General features: G+C 54.7%; 1 protein-coding gene across 4 annotated transcripts in view; it reads right to left on the bottom strand.

Moving 5' to 3' along the window:
• SFXN5 (sideroflexin 5) overlaps window positions 1-17508 on the bottom strand; it is a 128054-nt gene that overhangs the window by 41644 nt on the left and 68902 nt on the right. For 3 of the 4 annotated variants that reach the window (XM_061431929.1, XM_061431932.1, XM_061431931.1), the window contains one exon: window positions 6184-6274. In XM_061431929.1, coding sequence (XP_061287913.1) covers window positions 6184-6274 — 91 coding nt within the window. Of the gene's footprint in view, window positions 1-5644; window positions 5780-6183; window positions 6275-17508 lie in introns of those variants that run through there. The other variant, XM_061431930.1, reaches the window with a different exon arrangement.

The following is a 17508-nucleotide window of genomic DNA, read 5'->3' as shown; positions in this document are numbered from 1 at the left end:
GTGCCTCTCTCAGATTTTTGTACCAAGCTGATACTCAGGTGCTTCTCTATCTCAGGAGTCAGGCAGCTCATTCCACCAATAGACTGTCAGTTTTTCAGAAGATCCTGCTACTCTTTTTGTCTCCACTCCCAGTGCTATTCTGCCTGTGTAGGAACTAGAACTAAAGAGACACCCTTGTTCTGGCCACTGTCTCTAACATGCAGCTGAAGCCAGGCAGCCTCATCAGAGCCACACACCACATGTCTGTATCTGTATGTTAGTTGCTCAGTCATGTCCAGCTCTTTAAGACCCCATAGACTGTAGCCCATCAGGCTCCTCTGTCCACGGATTCTCCAGGCAAGAATACTGGAGTGGGTTGCCATTTCCTTCTCCAGGGGACTTTCCCGACCCAGGGATCAAACCCGGGTCTCCCTCATTGCAGGCAGACGCTTTACCGTCTGAGTTACTAGGGAAGCCCAACACACCACTTGGGTGGACCTGTTTCAGGCATACAGTCCACAAAATCCCCAGGCGTTATCCTAAGTACCCCAATCAAATCAAGTTCAGCACCTCCACACTTGTGCAGCTGCATTTTTTGAATAGTGAGCCTTACATCAAACCTTGTGAGATCTTTTTGGACCCTGGTAGGTGGCTCAGTGGTAAAGAATCTGCCTGCCAATGCAGGATATGCAGAAGACCTGGGTTTGATCCCTGGGTTGAGAAGATCCCCTGGAGGAGGAAATGGCAACCCACTCCAGTATTCTTGCCTGGAGAATCCCATGGATAGAGGAGCCTGGTGGGCTAGAGTTTATGGGGTCTCAAAGAGTTTAACATGACTGAATGAGTGCGCACACACACACCCTTGCCCATGAATTCATAATCATTGCCAAGTTGCTATCTCCATTCCTTGTGTGTGACCCCTTGACCTCCTCTGACCAAGGCAGGTATAAAATGAGTGAGGGGACAAGGCTGAAGGTGGAGCCCTAGAACACACCACTGGGGGGCTTCCCCTTGCTTGACTCGGGCCCACTGGCCCTGTCCTCTTGGGGCCTGACACACTCCAGGGCCCCATGCCAGTTCTAGGGCCCTGATCCTGGCACCCAGCCTGGCCCGCCTCCCCACCCAGATCCAAACAAGAAAGGCTGAAGAACGTGCCCAGGGTGACCGAGTCATCCACCCTAGGCCTGCCCACTGAGTGAATGACAGTGACCGCAAAAACTTGCACGAGAAAACAAAACGTTCAAAAAAAATTTTTTTTAAAACACACCACAATAAATTCTAAGCAGCCACAATGCGGCTACCAATGTCATCTAAGGTGACACAATGTGGTCACCAGTGTCATCAGGGTGGAGTTTCACTTCTGGGTGCCCAGTTTCAAGCCATTTTTACTAAAACGTTCATCTGCTCACTGTACAAACCCACCCAGAACGCTAGGTGCCGAGCAAAGAGCGGGGCTGGGGGTTGGTGATGAATGAGATCCAGTCCCTGTCTTGGAGAGCTCACAGTCTGATGAGGGAGGCGGACTCAAAAACAAAATGAGCAGTTCCAGGACAGACCGAGGCACATGCAGGGTGCTGCGGTGTAATCCTGACTGGGGCTCCCAGGGAGGGCTTCCTGGAGAAGGTGGTGTCTGAAGTGAGAGATGAAGGCCTGGCAGCTAAGAGAAGGCAGAGAGTGGGAAGAGCAGGCACTCCAGTCAAACAGGGCCTTGTGCAAGGGCCTGGGGCCCAGACAGAAGGGGAGTCACAAGATTCACCACAGTGCGACAGGGTTCGAGCAAGGCCAGAGGCCACGTCCAAAAGGTGACTCAGGGCCTTGAGGCTGCCTAAGGCGGGTGGATGCAACATTAAGTATCACTGAGCCAGACAGAGGCGGGGTAAGTCACAAGGCCCAGGACACAGCGGGCACAGGTGCACCCTGCTGCCTTCCAACCACAGGGATGGAGGAGGCGACGCCCAGGGATGGACCGCAGGGCTTGGGCACACTGCCAGGGCCACGTCCTGGTGAAGGAAGAGGGCGGATTGAGCACCAGGAGAAGAGCAGGAAAATGAAGGGGGAATCAATGACAAGAAGACCCGTGGTCTGGGGCGAAGGGAAGCATAGAGACGGGGGTGGAGGTGGGGCGCTCTGGGTATGAAGCAACAGAAGACCTCCCCCAAAGGCTGCCCAGACACCCCGAGCAGCAGACTCCCTGCTGAACACAGAGACTTCTTCATGGCAGTGAAATAAGCTGTGACATTTAATGTAAGGGATTGCTGCCAACAGCACACGACGAAGTCACTTTCCACAAAGGGATAATTGAGGCTCCATGCAGGAGGGTTATTCCCGTGCAAGGAGCTGACCGGCTAGTACTGAGGCTCAGGCCTCCCCCATCGGGGGCTCAGGCCCAGAGGGGGCCCTGAGCACATGACACTACCTGTCTGCTGCTCCACACGGATGCAGCCAGGCAGCCTGGGGGTGACCTTCAGAGCCTCCTACCCTGCCCCACGCCACATCCACAGAGCCGGGCACACAGGTGCACTGCCAGCTGACACCCGGGCTCCACCTCCCAGCTCCAGGCCACAGTCCCTGCCATGCCCACTTCTCACCAGGTGGGTCTATGCCTCTTCCCTGGTGTCCTATCATGGAACTAGCACCTGCCTCTGACCCTGCCTGCCACTCCTCCAGGCTCCCACCCCAAGGACTCACAAGAAGGCTGTTTGTGGAGCCCGCCTCCCCTGGAATGGACTCTGCTCGTGGAGACTGGTGGCTGGACCTGGGGGCGGGGGTATTTTTCTGACACCTCCTCGATTGACCTTTAATTACACTGTTTGCCCAGCTCCCCAAACCATTAACTTCCACCTCACAGCAATTGCACATCAATTAATGGAGGGCCTGCTCTGAGCTCCAGCTCCTCAACACAATTAAGCGTGACAGTCCACAAATAAGAAAGAACTGAAGAATTAATTAAGGTCTAAACAAATTAATTACCAGTCCCCAATCAATTCCAATGCCAGCACACATGCTCCTGGGCTCACCGGCTTTCCTAACATCTCCACATATAAATAGAAAGTGAGATTTCCCACATGATTGCTGTTCTAGACCAGGGCACGGCGAGGCTCCGAAACCACCTTGAGGGAGAGAATTGGCTGCAGTGAGTGTCCTTGGGGCTTCCCACGTACTCAGCACACACTCACGCACACACATCAGTCACACACATGTGTGCACAGCCCTAGCTGAAAAATGAGGGGAGAACTGGTGGAGTGCTCCAGGTGGCAGAGTGCTCCAGGTGGCAGAGTGCTCCTGGTGGCAGAGTGTCTGGGGCTTGGCACACCCAGGGAAGACCTGAGGTGACTGTCACGGAGGCCCCCACGGGGAAGGGCCGAAGCTCTGGCCTGATGCCAGAGAGGGGTGGGTGCAGCATGAATCAGGCGTCCTGTGCCCAGTCTCGAACCTCTCTCCTGGGCAGCAGTGGGGCGTCTCCGGACTTCAAGGTGGATCAGGACAGGGCAAAGCAGTGGAAAGAAGCAGCTGGCCCCAAGAGCTTCCTTGCTCCCCAGAGCCTGAGTCCCCAGCCCACCCAGGGGAGAGGAGGGAGGGATGTGGCCGCTGAGCACAGGGCACCTGGGCCCTCTCAGGACCCTCTCTCACCCTGAATGGGAGACCCTCTGCTGCTCCACCCTCCCACCCCCACCCTGGCAATCAGGGCTTGATTTGATCACTTTCACTTGCCTCAACCTGCTCCGCATGTGCACTGAGGGCTCCATGAGTTCTGTCTCTCCATTAGTCCGGGGGTCCAGAGGACCAACAAGCTCTGAGAAGACTTGGTGGCCAGCCAAGAGGTGGACGCCTGGAGGGCCCTAGGCCCTGTCAGTGTGCAGTGGGGCAGACAGGTACTCTGTCTGGCTGGAGGCCCCAGGGGATAAGGTGCAGGAGGCCAAGTGCAGGAACTATTCAGTGGCCTAAGGGGACCAGGGGGCTTTTAAGCCCCTAGGGGGTGAGGTGCAATGCCTGTTTACCCTGAACACTACTGTGTCCGTCTCGGCTAGGGGAGTCAGCAAATGCCATTGCAGATGGGCCTAGGATGGGCATTGGAGGCCAGAGAGATGGAAGCCCACATGTCGGAGAGGAGAAAAGGGGCAGGGTGTGGAAGGCAGGCACACAGCCAGGACTTGGACAGCAGTCTGAGGAAGCAGGCAGAAAGGGCCCATTGCTGTTAGGATCCTGGTGAGCTAGGACCATCAGGGCTGCAGACCTCACCATGAGCACCCCGTGCAACCGGCTAGGGACGCGCAGGGCTGCACGACCCTCTGTGACGGCTGGACCAGACTCCGCCCCAGCAATAAGATAGGAGAGGAATCGGCTGGAGCCCAAAGAGGGACAGGTCAGAAAGCCTCGGAAAAGGTCAAACCTGAGAGCAGGGGCCCTTCTCCTGAGGGAGCCCCCAGAGAGGTTAAGACCACTTCCAAGGTCACACAGCAAGATAGCTGGCCGAGCAAGGCTGCAATGGGTCCCAGTAGAGTCCTTATCTGAAGTTTGGCTCAAGGACAGATTACATCTCAGCTGAGACCAAGATCCAGTCCAGTGCAGCTGAGAGCTGCCCCCTCCTCAGGCTGCATCTGACCCCCCAGCTCAGGACGGCGAGGAACACCAGATCGGCCGCTGTGTTCACTCAATTAGGCCCCTTAACAAAGTCAGATCTAAAGAGTTATTCCATTAATGGCCCACACCAGAAATAGCTGAGAGTTCATTAAAAGTGTGGAGTTGCTATAGCAATTATCTGGGTCGGCTGAGGATCAGCCGGGTGGCTGGTCCTGGGAGTTCGTTAGCCTCCGGGCCCAGGAGGAGGTGGGGCTGCTCAACAGTGATCTCTCACCTACTCACAGGGGCTTTTCAGGTGCTTCAAAGCCCTTTCTGAAGAACAGAGCTAGTCTGCGGTCTCATCTGCTCCTCACTCAGCTCAAGGCTGTGGAAAAGTAGGTACTGGTGCCCACATCTTACAGATGGGGAAGCTGAGCCCTGGAGGTGAAGAACAGGGTTGGGACCATGAGCTTGGGTCTCACACCCTGCTCTTCAGAGCGAGTCTTGGCACCAGGGAGCTCACGGGACCTCTTGCCCCTTCTGGGCGTGCCCCAGCTTTGTCCTCTGGCATCAGATGGGGGCTCGATGTTGTGGTTCAAATACTTCTTTCTCCTCTTGTACCTTCTCCCCAAATAAAGTGTAGGCTTCTTAGGAGCCTGGCTGCGCTTTATGGGATCTCAGGGCCCAGACCTGGGGCATCTATTGTGAATTCATGACTCCAAGACCAGCAAAGGCTCTGCTGAAAGCAAGTGAAAACACCTACACACGTACACACACACGCACACACACACTCACACACACACACACACACACACACACACACCTACCCATCCCTATGATTAGAGGCCCCTGAAACATAAAGGGCTTGGAGCACCAGATTTAGTGGGAGCCTTGAAACTTCTTTTGTGTCAGGAACCCGAGGCCCCTACACCCCTCTCCAAATAATGTCTCTAAAGTTTATGCTTTACAAGCCAAACAAGTGGGATTACAAGGAGATTATATTGAAATAAATTATCAAAATATTTTTTCAATTGTGATATAGTAAATAGATGTGCTTTTAAACTACTGAATTAAAAAAAAAACAAGATCTTTAAGTGGATCTATCAACTTATAATTTGGGGTTAGTGTTAAGCACAAATGGTATTTTTAAGATCTCTGTAACAACTGTAATAGGACATGAAAATACCTGTGATTTCTACTGGGGAGAGTCACGGTCCTGCTTTCTACTGCAATTTGCTGCCTATATTCACAATGGAAGGAAATGTTACATTTCAGTTTGTTGTTTACTTGCTGAGTCATGTCCGACCCTTTTGTGACCCCCTGGACTGTAGCCCACCAGGCTCCACTGTCTGTGGGCTTTCCCAGGCAAGAACACTGGAGTGGGTTGCCGTTTCCTTCTCCGGGGGATCTTCCCGACCCAGGGATAGAACCTACATCTCCTGCATTGGCATGCGGATTCTTTACCCCATCACCCTTTCTTCTACCTGCATACATTTTCCTCCAGTTGCCGAAGGCAGAACTCCCCCCACCTCAGTGTCAAGAGAGGCTTGGAGGGGCCTTCCAGCTCCCCAGAGCCCAGCAGCCCACGTGCCCAGACATCCCTGTGCACACGTGCACAGAAGCTTCTCTCTGTGCAAGGCTTACCTACGGCAGGGAATGGCACAAATCTCTGGACGAGAAGGCGGGTGGCCGGGGTGAACTTGTTGGCTTTCTGAACCAGGACATTAAGGCCCACCTTCGAAAGAGAAAACAGAGAGAGTGTGTGCTGCTGCAGCGGCCTGGGGAGGAAGGGGCAGGCAGGGGAAGAGCAGAGAGTGAGGGCCACCGTCTTGCCCTACAACTGCACCCCAGACCCACATCCTCAGCCCCACCTGAGGCTGCCGAGCCCCAGTGCGGCTCCTTAAAGCATCACTGCCCAGGCGTCCCAGTGAACTGGCCTGGGAGATAGCTACACACACGCACGCAGGCACACAGCCTCCTTGGGGACAGGACAAGAGATGGTAGGATGGTTGCTGTCAGAAGAATATATAAGCTGGAAGTAGGTGAAGTATAGGACGCCCCTCATTCCTACTCAGCTTCTTTTTTTTAACTTTTTATTTTATACTGGAGTGTGGGTGTGTGTGTTAAATCGCTTCAGTCGTATCCGATGCTTCGCGACCCAACAGAATAGACCACCAGGCTCTTCTGCCTACGGGATTCTCCAGGCAAGCATGCTGGAGTGGATTGCCATTTCCTTCTCCAGGGGATCTTCCTGAGCCAGGGATCAAACTCGCATTTCTCGTCTCCTGCATTGGCAGGAGGGTTCTTCACCACTAGAGCAGGCTGGGAAGCACGGCTGATGAACAAAGTTGCGTTGGTTTCAGCTGTATAGTAATGTGATTCAGTTATACATATACATGTATCTATTCTTCTTCAAATTCTTCTCCCATTCAGATTGTTATATAATATTGAGAAGAGTTCCCTGTGCTATATAGTACGACCTTGTTGGTTATCCATTTTAAATATAGCAGTGGGTACATGTCAATCTCCCAGCCCCCCAACCTTTGCCCTCCCTGCCCAGTAGCTGTCAGTTCATTCTCTAAGTCCGTGAACCTTTTCTGTCTTCCAGCGTCTTAAGCACCACATTTCTGGGGTCCCACTGTGAGCCCAGCCATAGGCCTGGCCAGACTGAGAGGGCTCAACACAGGGAGACCCATAGGTGACTGGAGAGCTAAGCAGAGCTGCCCAGAGCAGGATGGGGGCTCAGTGGATATCCTGGGCTCAGTGACCACCTTCAGACTCTAGCTCCCTTCACTCAGGCCGGGGCACCTGGGCCTGCCTTGCCTTTTCCATGGGCACTCCCAACTCCAGTCCACCCCCTACACTGAGCCTCATCTTCCTAGAACACAGGTTCAATCATATCCACCTCCCCATGGCCTGTGAAAGAACTGCCATCTCCATGCAGCAGTCGTGGCCTTCATAACCTCCCTTCCCCACTCCTCCAGCACCCCATTCTCTCTCTCCATGATCCAGTCGGCTGGTGACCAACACCATCTGCGTTTCCCACCTCAGAGCCTTTGCCAGTGCTGGTCCCTGTGCCCCGAACTCCCTCCTTCCTCTGCTCAGTCCCCGCCTGTCCTGTAAGGCCCACCTCTGCACTCCACCTCCCGTGTCACTGACACTGGGAGTCATTTAACCTTTGTCTGCCTCGGCTTCCTTGTCTGTAAAAAGGGATGATAACATCTGACAGCACCCAGGGCTGCTGTGAGAACGTACACATAGTGCCTGGCATGAGCCTGGCACATAAGAGGCCTCAGTGAAAGAATCTAGGTAGGAGTGACGTCACCTCTCCCAGCAGAAAGTCGCTCCCTCACACATCACTCCCCTCGTCCCTAGCACTCACTACCCTGTGAGTCTGTGAGCCTGGCGCCCTGGCCAGACTGAGGGGGAGGGACTGCGCCTTCCTCACCTTCGGATGTCTGGGCACATAATACAGGCTCAGCAAAGCAGTGGCTGAGGAATAAATGCAAGAAACCAACAAACAAGTGGATGGATGGAGAGACCAGCAACAGCTGGAGGAGGAGCATCCTGGAGAAGGGGGGATTGGGCTGGGGAGGACTCCGGTGGGAAGACAAGCATGAGCACAGACACCGGGAGACAAAAGAGGAGCCTGTGGCCTAGATGAAGGGTGTGTAGAAGCCTCTGCTCCCCCAAACTGAGGCCACAGCCAGGCCTCCCCTGGGGGCCTCCTGGCCTGACAGGACCACGGACAGCCTGCTCTCTGGTACACCCGGCGGCTCAGCAGGCCACCCTGCACCCGCAGCCCTGGCTCTGGCCTCCACCTTCTGGGTTGTTGGGGAGAGGCAGAGCCTTGGGAAGGCCTCCAGGGCATCAGGGTGGATGCCACAGCAATCAAATCAAGCCATGGCCTGGTGCAAATGGCCCAGACCAGGCTGCAACTGTAAGACCCGGGAAGAGAGCAAGTGCCAGCCCACCAGCCGTGGGCAGCCCGAGACCCCACACCAGGAGCCAGAGTGCTGCCAGGCAAACCCAGCTTGGGCTCTCGGGGGCCTGGCTTCCATTTGAAGCCTCCAGCTGGTGGTCAGAGTCCAATTCTTGTCCTCTCTGCTTAAGGAGAGGCAGGGAGACGCACGGCAGCTTGGACGCACTTAGGGGGCAGGGCAGTGCAGGTGGGTAGGCTGAGGGGATGCCAGCCCACCCTGGGCCCCGCAACCCTGCTACACAGAGGGAACTCACCAAGGCCAGGTCTCCCCACTCTCAAACAGCAAGTGACTATTTTGGTGACTCAGAAATGGTCACCCCCAAGCCCTCCAAAATACCAGGGGATATGTTCTTACAGAATGCCAGTCTAGAAGGAGGACACAGGCAGACATAAGCGATGAGTAAGAAGGAGGAAAGGGGTAAGTGGAGATACCAGGCCAAGTGCTGAGCGCATCACATGAAACATCTTACTCCAATCCCCACTGCCAGCCTTAGAGACAGGGCATGTTGCTCTTGAAAGGATTCAGGGAAGTTCAGGCAGATTCAGAGAGGTGAAGTAACTTTGCTCAAAGATGTCCTAGGTAATGCTAGGACTCAAATCCACAGTCTGCTAATTCCAAAGCTTTGCTCTTGGCCACAGTGCTATTTTCTTTCCAATTGTCTTCTATCTCAGTCAGGAATGTCTGACAGGCCATTTTTTTAAATGACCACAAGCCATTTCAGACTGGCTGTCTATAGCGCAAAAGCCTCCCTGAAGAGACCTGGGCTGAGGCCCAGGTGAGCGGAAGGCAGCTGCAGGTAGAGAAGACGGGGCCCCTGAGCCACCTCTTAAACCTGGCAGCTAGAAAACTGAGGGTCTGGGTTCAAAACCCTCTGCATTTGTTTGGAAAGACGCAGGGAGTGCTGGAGGAATGGGGAGCAGGAGAAGCCAGCAGGGAGCTGGAGCCCTTCCCGAGGCAGCCTTCTGGGGACAGGCCGGGCTGGCGGTGGGGGAGGGCAGGAAGGAATAGGGGCCACTGGCTGGAGCAAACACTCAGACTTGCCTGCTCCCTCAACCCTTCCCCACACTTGGCTGACCAGCTGACGGTGCTTCCCAGAGGCTAGGATTAGCACAGCTCAGAATGGTGACCCAGCCTGTCTCCCCCAGGGAGGGGGCTGGGACCAGAGAGCTTTGGTATATGTAGTTGCGAGCTCGCTAGGAACCCATGAAGTCACCCTGACCACTCATCGAGGATGGGCCTGGTGGCAAGAAGGCATGAATACAGGTGAGGCCTCAACCCAGACCTTATTGTCCCAGCAATCAGGATGGCCACAGTCTGGGAAGGAACCAGGGTGGGCTGCAGACTGGGGGTTGGGAGCCCGTCTGTTCTGGTTCCTCGGGGACCCTTTGGCCTGGAACATTTGGTAGAGCCCATTAAAATTAAAAAGCCAAGTGGCTGATGGCTCTGAATGCCAGCTCACTTTCCCTGGCATGGTGGGTCCTGTTTAAGGGAACCAGCTGGCATTAATGGCACACAACTCATCACGAACAGCAGCTAGCGATCAGAAAAATCTGAGCTAATAATCGGGTTCGGGAAAGATAATGAGATATGGAACAGTCACTGCTGAGGGTCCCCCAGGGTTTGTTTTAACAGCCTCCAATAAACCACAAAATAGAAATTAACCAAACAGGGGCTCCATTTTGGTGGAGGGGAGCACAAATAGGATGGGGATTTTGTATAAGAATTCCCCATGGGGCCAGCCGCAGGGGGCCTGGGAGAAGCCAGAGCCCAGGACCCGTGGACAGCAGGTTGGGCTGAGAGAGCAGGGGACCTACCTCTCTCCAAGCTCTGCTCCCAGGAGGCTGGATTTGCCATGGGCAGCTGAGAGCGCAGGAGGGGAAGGAGGGAAGTCTGGCAAACCCCCACAGTGGAGATAAATGCTGACCGGCACCAAGAACTGGGGAGGGGTGGGAGACCCGCATCCCAAGACCTTCAGTGTCTTCGGGGAACACAGCTGATAACTGTCTCCTTGAGTAGGAGGGGCCTTCCAGGCCAACACCAGCCTAGCTTCTGCGAGGCCAGAGATGAGACACCGGATGGGATTGGAACAATGCCTGTGTCCTCCACTCCAGCCCACACAGCTGACCCCCTGCAGGATGCCTCTATCTCCATGAGCTTCAGGCACTCCACCTGCACACACAGCAAATGAGGGTCATCTTGATCTTCCTCACCCACATCCTGTCTGCTTCTCCCATTCCCAGCTCAGCTCTTCAAGCCAGAACCTTAGGGGTCTACCTGGACAGGAGCCTCTGCTACCCGACACCCAGCTCTGTCTGCTGGGTGTCTTAAGTACAGCTATTTCTCTCTCTCTCTCTGCTCCCACCATTTAGCTCAAACACCCATCACTTCTCCCTGGACAACTGCCCACCTCCTAACTGGGCTCCCAATTTGCACTCTTGACCCTTCTAATCCACAGCAGCCAGAGTGGAATCAACACACGTAAGTCTCTCAGTGGTTTCACTGCATTTAAGCCCCACACGGCCCTACCTGACCACCTGGCCATGCTTGCAAGGCTCCGGTAACCTCAGCCCCGCCCTGCTCCTCCAATGAGCCAGTTCCCTCCCTCCTTCTCTCCCACCTTTTCTCGCAAGCCCTGCCCTCTTTCGGCTTCCTCACTTTTCCGCTTGAACATCAGGCCCTCAGAGAGGCCTCCTCTTCACTCAGGGCTCCTCTTTTACAGCCTCTCACAAAACCTGGAGCTCTTCTTTCCACATACCTATCACAGTCCCTAAGTACATTCATTTACTTCTTAAAATGTTGGGAATCAAAGTAACACGTGTGTATTATTTAAAACAGAATTATATGGAAATATTTTTATCTGTGGACACTTTACTAAACATCCGTCTCTCCCCATAGGCCCTAAAGTGCTGGGCACAGGGCTTGTGTACACTCTTATTCTTCATGGAATTTCTGGTGCCTGATGAAATGAGTAGATGCTTCATAAATGTTTCTAGATAAATCAAGTGACTGATTTCTGAAGCAGAGAAAAAAAAAAAAAGAGCCGCAAATGAGACTTGCCTTGTGCAGCCACTGCTGTCCACCTCGGCAAACACAGCTCTATGGGGCCAGGTGCACCTGCAGGTCTAAGACCACCTGAGTGGATGGTATACCCACTCTGCCAGGAGGAGGGGCTTTGAGGGGGCATGCCCCCTCCCCCAGGGATAGGAAGGTTTCTGAGAAAGGGGATGCCCAACTGAGCCCTTAGGGAGGGTAGGAGGCAGCCAGGTAAGAAGGGAGGGGGACCCTGCAGGCTGCAGAAACATGAAATACCAGGTTGTCTGCAGCCAGTTCTGCAGACTAACGGCACCTGCCATAAGGGTCCAAGGCACCCTGGAGGACAATAGACGGGGCATGTCTGAAAGGAGGGATGGCATGAGGTCAGAATTTAGGATCTACTTCTGGGTGGTGGATAATAAAATAACCAAGTGGTCATACAACCAAGTATGACAGTTGGACCATAAAGAAGGCTGAGCGCTCAAGAATTGTTGCTTTTGAACTATGGTGTTGGAGAAGACTCTTGAGAGTCCCTTGGACTGCAAGATCAAATCAGTCAATTCAAAAGCAAATCAACCCTGAACATTCATTGGAAGGACTGATACTGAAGCTGAAGCTCCAATACTTTGGCCACTTGATGGGAAGGGCTGACTCCCTGATGTTGGGAAAGGTTGAAGGGAGGAGAAGAAGGGGATGACAGAGGATGAGACAGTTGGATGGATCACCAACTCAATGGACATGAGTTTGAGCAAGCTCTGGAAGACGGTGAAGGACAGGGAAGCCTGGCGTGCTTCAGTCCATGGGGTCGCAAAGAGTCGGACACCACTGAGTGACTGAACAACAGCAACGAAGTGGTCAGGGGTTTCTGCGGGCCCTGGTGGAGCAACGGCTGGAACAGGTCAAGGAATAGCTGAGGTACCAAAATTGCCCACCAGAGGGCGTGCATTGATTCAATAGAATAAAATCTTGATAGCAAGCAGTGGACCCTGAGCCTCTATGGAGGTCAGTTTGTCCTGCAACCCCAATCAGGCTGTTTCTTGGCAACACGTTCAGGAGCAAATGGCCAAGGTGGCCAGGACAGAGTTGTGCACAGGTTCAAATACCAGTCAGCTCCAGCCACAGCTGTGTAGCTTCTTTGCTAGCAATAGTGACCAACACTGACCCCTGAACCATGCCCCACAGGAACCTGCTGGCCACTTGCTGGAAAACCAGTTATATCAGACCCCTTCTGTCTAGGAAGGGACAACAACTTGTCCTCCCCAGGATAGATGTGGAGCCAATATCTGCGTCAGACTTGTCCCTGCCAGCATCACCATCTGCAGGCTTCCAGAACACTTCAGATTCTGATACAGGGTCCATACAATGGGCCCTCCAACCTGGAAGCCACACAGAGTGACAGAAGAGAGGCAAGAGTCTGGTCTGGATTCCCAGGCTGTTGGTCTCCTAACTCCAACAGGCTCAGAGAAGAGTATCTGGGCCTGAGCTACACCCTGGACCACAGAGGACACCCAGAGCTATACCCTGGATCACAGATCATACCCTAAGCTACACTCTGGACCATGAGGACATCCTGAGCTACATCCAGAGCTACACCCTGGACTGCAGAGGACACCCAGAGCTACACCCTGGACCTCAGAGGACACCCTGAGCTACGCCCTGGACCACAGAGGACACCCTGAGCTACACGCAGGACCACAGAGGACACCCAGAGCTACACCCTGGACCTCAGAGGATACCCTGAGCTACACCCTGGACCACAGAGGACACCCAGAGCTACACATGGGACCACAGAGGACACCCAGAGCTACACCCTGGACCACAGAGGACACCCAGAGCTACACCCAGAGCTACCCCTGGACCACAGAGGTCACCCAGAGCTACACCCTGAGCTACACCCTGAGCTACACCCTGAGCTTACCCTGGACCTCAGAGGACACCCTGAGCTATACCTTGGACCTCAGAGGACACCCTGAGCTACACCCTGGACCACAGAGGACACCCTGAGCTATACCCTGGACCTCAGAGGACACCCTGAGCTACACCCTGGACCTCAGAGGACACCCTGAGCTACACCCTGGACCTCAGAGGACACCCTGAGCTACACCCTGGACCTCAGAGGACACCCTGAGCTACACCCTGGACGACAGAGGACACCCTGGGCTACACCATGGACCACAGAGGACACCCAGAGCTACACCCAGAGCTACACCCTGGACCACAGAGGACACCCAGAGCTACACCCAGAGCTACACCCTGGACCACAGAGGACACCCAGAGCCACACCCTGGACCACAGAGGACACCTAGAGTTATACCCTGAGCTACACCCTGGACCACAGAGGACACCCTGAGCTACACCCTGGACCACAGAGGACACCCTGAGCTTACCCTGGACCACAGAGCACACCCTGAGCTACACCCTGGACCACAGAGGACACCCTGAGCTATACTCTGGACCACAGAGGACACCCTGAGCTTACCCTGGACCACAGAGCACACCCTGAGCTACACCCTGGACTGCAGAGGACACCTGGAGCTACACCCTGGACCATGAAGACACCTGAAGCCACACCCTGGACCATGAGGACACCCGGAGCTACACCCTGGACCACAGAGCACACCCTGACCTACACTCTGGACCATGAAGACACCTGAAGCTACAACCTGGACCGCAGAACACACCCTGATCTACACCCTGGACCATGAGAACACCCAGAGTTACAACCTGGACCATGAAGACACCTGAAGCTACACCCTGGACCATACAGCACACCCTGACCTACACCCTGGACCATGAGGACACCCGGAGCTACACCCTGGACCAGAGCAAACCCTGACCTACACTCTGGACCATGAAGACACCTGAAGCTACACCCGGGACCATACAGCACACCCTGACCTACACCCTGGACCATGAGGACACCCTGACCTACACCCTGGACCATGCAGACACCCTGAGCTATACCCTGAACCACAGAGGACACCAGAGCTACACTGTGGACCGCAGAGGACACCCAAAGCTACACCCTGGACCACAGAGGACATCCTGAGCTACACCTTGGACCACAGAGGACACCCAGAGCTACGCCCTGGATTACAGAGGACACTCTGACCTACACCCTGGACCATGAGGACACCCAGAGCTACACCCTGGACTGCAGAGGGCACCTGGAGCTACACCCTGGACCATGAAGACACCTGAAGCTACATCCTGGACCATGAGGACACCCGGAGCTACACCCTGGACTGCTGAAGGCACCTGCTGAGGACGCTGATGAAGACACTGAGGCACAGAAGCCAAGTCAAGGACAGACACTATTTTACTGACTAAAGCCACTTTTTCCTTCCTGCCTCCCTGTGGTGTAGGGAGGTTGGAAAAGTCAAGCTGTGCTGTTGGCTCCCCACTGGAGGACTCTTACCCTGCCCCCTGGTAGACAAGTATCTCCCAGGTGCTCTGAGACCAGAGGGGACTGCAACAAAAATTTTGAGGGGCTCTTTAAGTGTAACAAGGGGTTGCACTCTACCCGCCTGCATACTTGGTTCCTGGGCGTTCTGCAAGACTACACCTGGCTCACTCTGTGCTTGAGCTGTAGCTCAGGGTGTCCTCCATGGTCCAGGGTGTAGCTTAGGGTGTGACTTAGGAGATGCCTGGCAAGTTGAAGGCATTCCATAAGTGTTACCCACTATGATTACTTGCCAGTCTGACTACCAGGGGGGCACGGAGCTCCAGTAAGCAAGGGGAACTGGGAGGGGTGGGGCTCAGCCCAGGCACCCCCGGGATACCTCCTTGTGCCCACTGTCTAGGTTAACAATCACTGCATCCTATACAGAAGGCAATGGCACCCCACTCCAGTACTCTTGCCTGGAAAATCCCATGGACGGAGGAGCCTGGTAGGCTGCAGTCCACGGGGTCGCTAAGAGTCAGACACGACTGAGCGACTTCACTTTCACTTTTCACTTTCATGCATTGAAGGAAATGGCAACCCACCCCAGTGTTCTTGCCTGGAGAATCCCAGGGGCAGGAGAGCCTGGTGGGTTGACGTCTATGGGATCACACAGAGTCAGACATGACTGAAGTGACTTAGCAGCATACAGAAGGGACCCTCCAGGGCCCAGGCCCTTTAGGAATAGAGGTCAGCATTTCTCCAACAGGGAAAGCCTTTGACCAGCGAAGACCTGGCTGAAGGTGAAGAGTTTGAGGATCAGGCATGAAGCGACACTCATCCTCTGGCTCTGCCATCCAGCTCCTGACTGTTCACGTGAGCCTTTAGTCCTGCGCCTTCCTCTCTGGCCCCAAGTCCACTCTTAACCAGGACCCCGTGTCCAGACAGGTGGTCCACCTACTGCCCTGCTAACCGCTCACAACTTTCCCTCCAACCCTCTTCTGTCCACACCCTCTGCAATGCCCCAGGCCCCTGAGCCCAGGCAGGGGTTCCTGGCAGGGCTCTCCTCACGACTGACAAGGCACTCATGGTGATTCACGGCCGGCCCTTGCTGCCCCACCCCCGCCCGCTTCATCGTCCCCCCATCACCATCACTCCTTCTACGGCAGCCATGCTCATTCCAGACAGCTTCCGGAGTCTGTCCTGCTCTCCTTCTCCTGGTGCCCCTTTGGGCGCTGTGCCCTCTTTCTGGAGCACCCAGGCCTGCCCTCACCCTCCAGCCTGTCTTAAAAGAGCCAGCCCTGCCCTCGCCCTCCAGCCTGTTTTACAAGAGTCAGCCCTGCCCTCCCCTCTCCAGCCTGTCTTACAAGTCAGCCCTGCCCTCACCCTCCAGCCTGTCTTACAAGAGCCAGCCCTGCCCTCACCCTCCAGCCTGTCTTACAAGTCAGCCCTGCCCTCACCCTCCAGCCTGTCTTACAAGTCAGCCCTGCCCTCCCCTCCAGCCTGTCTTACAAGAGCCAGCCCTGCCCTTGCCCTCCAGCCTGTCTTATAAGAGCCAGCCCTGCCCTCACCTCTGCAGCCTGTCTTACAAGTCAGCCCTGCCCTCGCCTTCCAGCCTGTCTTATAAGAGTCAGCCCTGTGTGAATTAGGACAGGGTCCTTCCCACCAAATCACTTTTATCATAATCATGGTGACAGCACAGAATATCCTCAGCTTCTTCCCCTCGAAGCACCTTAAAGGTCACACGGGTCTGTGCCATCCCCCAGCACTGGCGAAATGCCTGGCACTCCTGCACTCCTGAAGGGAATGACTGGGTCTCCCTCCGGTAGCCAGGACTCGGTGGGGGTGACCACAGAAACGCTCAACACAAACACCCGAACTGAAGCACAGCGAGCACTGACAGAACTTCCTTTGTTAAAAGACAGCAAACTGCTAGATTTCAAAAATAACTTAAGACGAAATTTCTTTTTTATTCCCGAGTAAGAAGACAGACATTGCCAGATCTATTTAGAGGGTTCACCAAAAGGCTGCTAACCCCCCCACTGGTGGTCCTGCCACCAGTAGGAGACTGCAGTTAGCGGGTGCACAGTGGGGACTGATTCTTGGGGCTGCTGCCCAAGGTCAGGGGCTCTTCTGAGAGGGGAAACGGGCTGTCCAGGTCCGGAGAGAGGGCTGGACTCACAGGGCCTGGCCTTGACTCAGCAGGTCCTCAGTCTCTGGGATCTGCCCTTGGCTTGTCAGCCCTCATCCATGCCGCCTGCTTGTAGGACTCACTTTAATTAATGCCAGAACTGGGCCAACCACTGGGGCCGTGACACTTGTTTGCAGGTCATCTCCTCCTAACAGGCTCACCCTGGGGCAGGAGGGAAAGGGGTGGATTTGTCACTAATTGAAGCAGAGATCAGTTAATGAGGCCTCGAGGCCTGGGCTTCCAAAGAACAAGGGAAAAGGAAAATAAAATAAAGCCTCTTTCTTTGGAGGTTTCATGATTTACACACACAAAAGAAAAGCAAGCAAGCTGCAAATTTTCCAAGTCAGAAACTCCACTCCATCTGCTGGAGTTAGACCCTA

The sequence above is a fragment of the Bos javanicus genome, chromosome 11 (genome assembly GCF_032452875.1).
Source record: "Bos javanicus breed banteng chromosome 11, ARS-OSU_banteng_1.0, whole genome shotgun sequence".
Lineage (NCBI taxonomy): Eukaryota > Metazoa > Chordata > Mammalia > Artiodactyla > Bovidae > Bos > Bos javanicus.
Note: the sequence above shows the minus strand (reverse complement) of the source record. Positions and strands in the feature narration are given on the sequence as shown.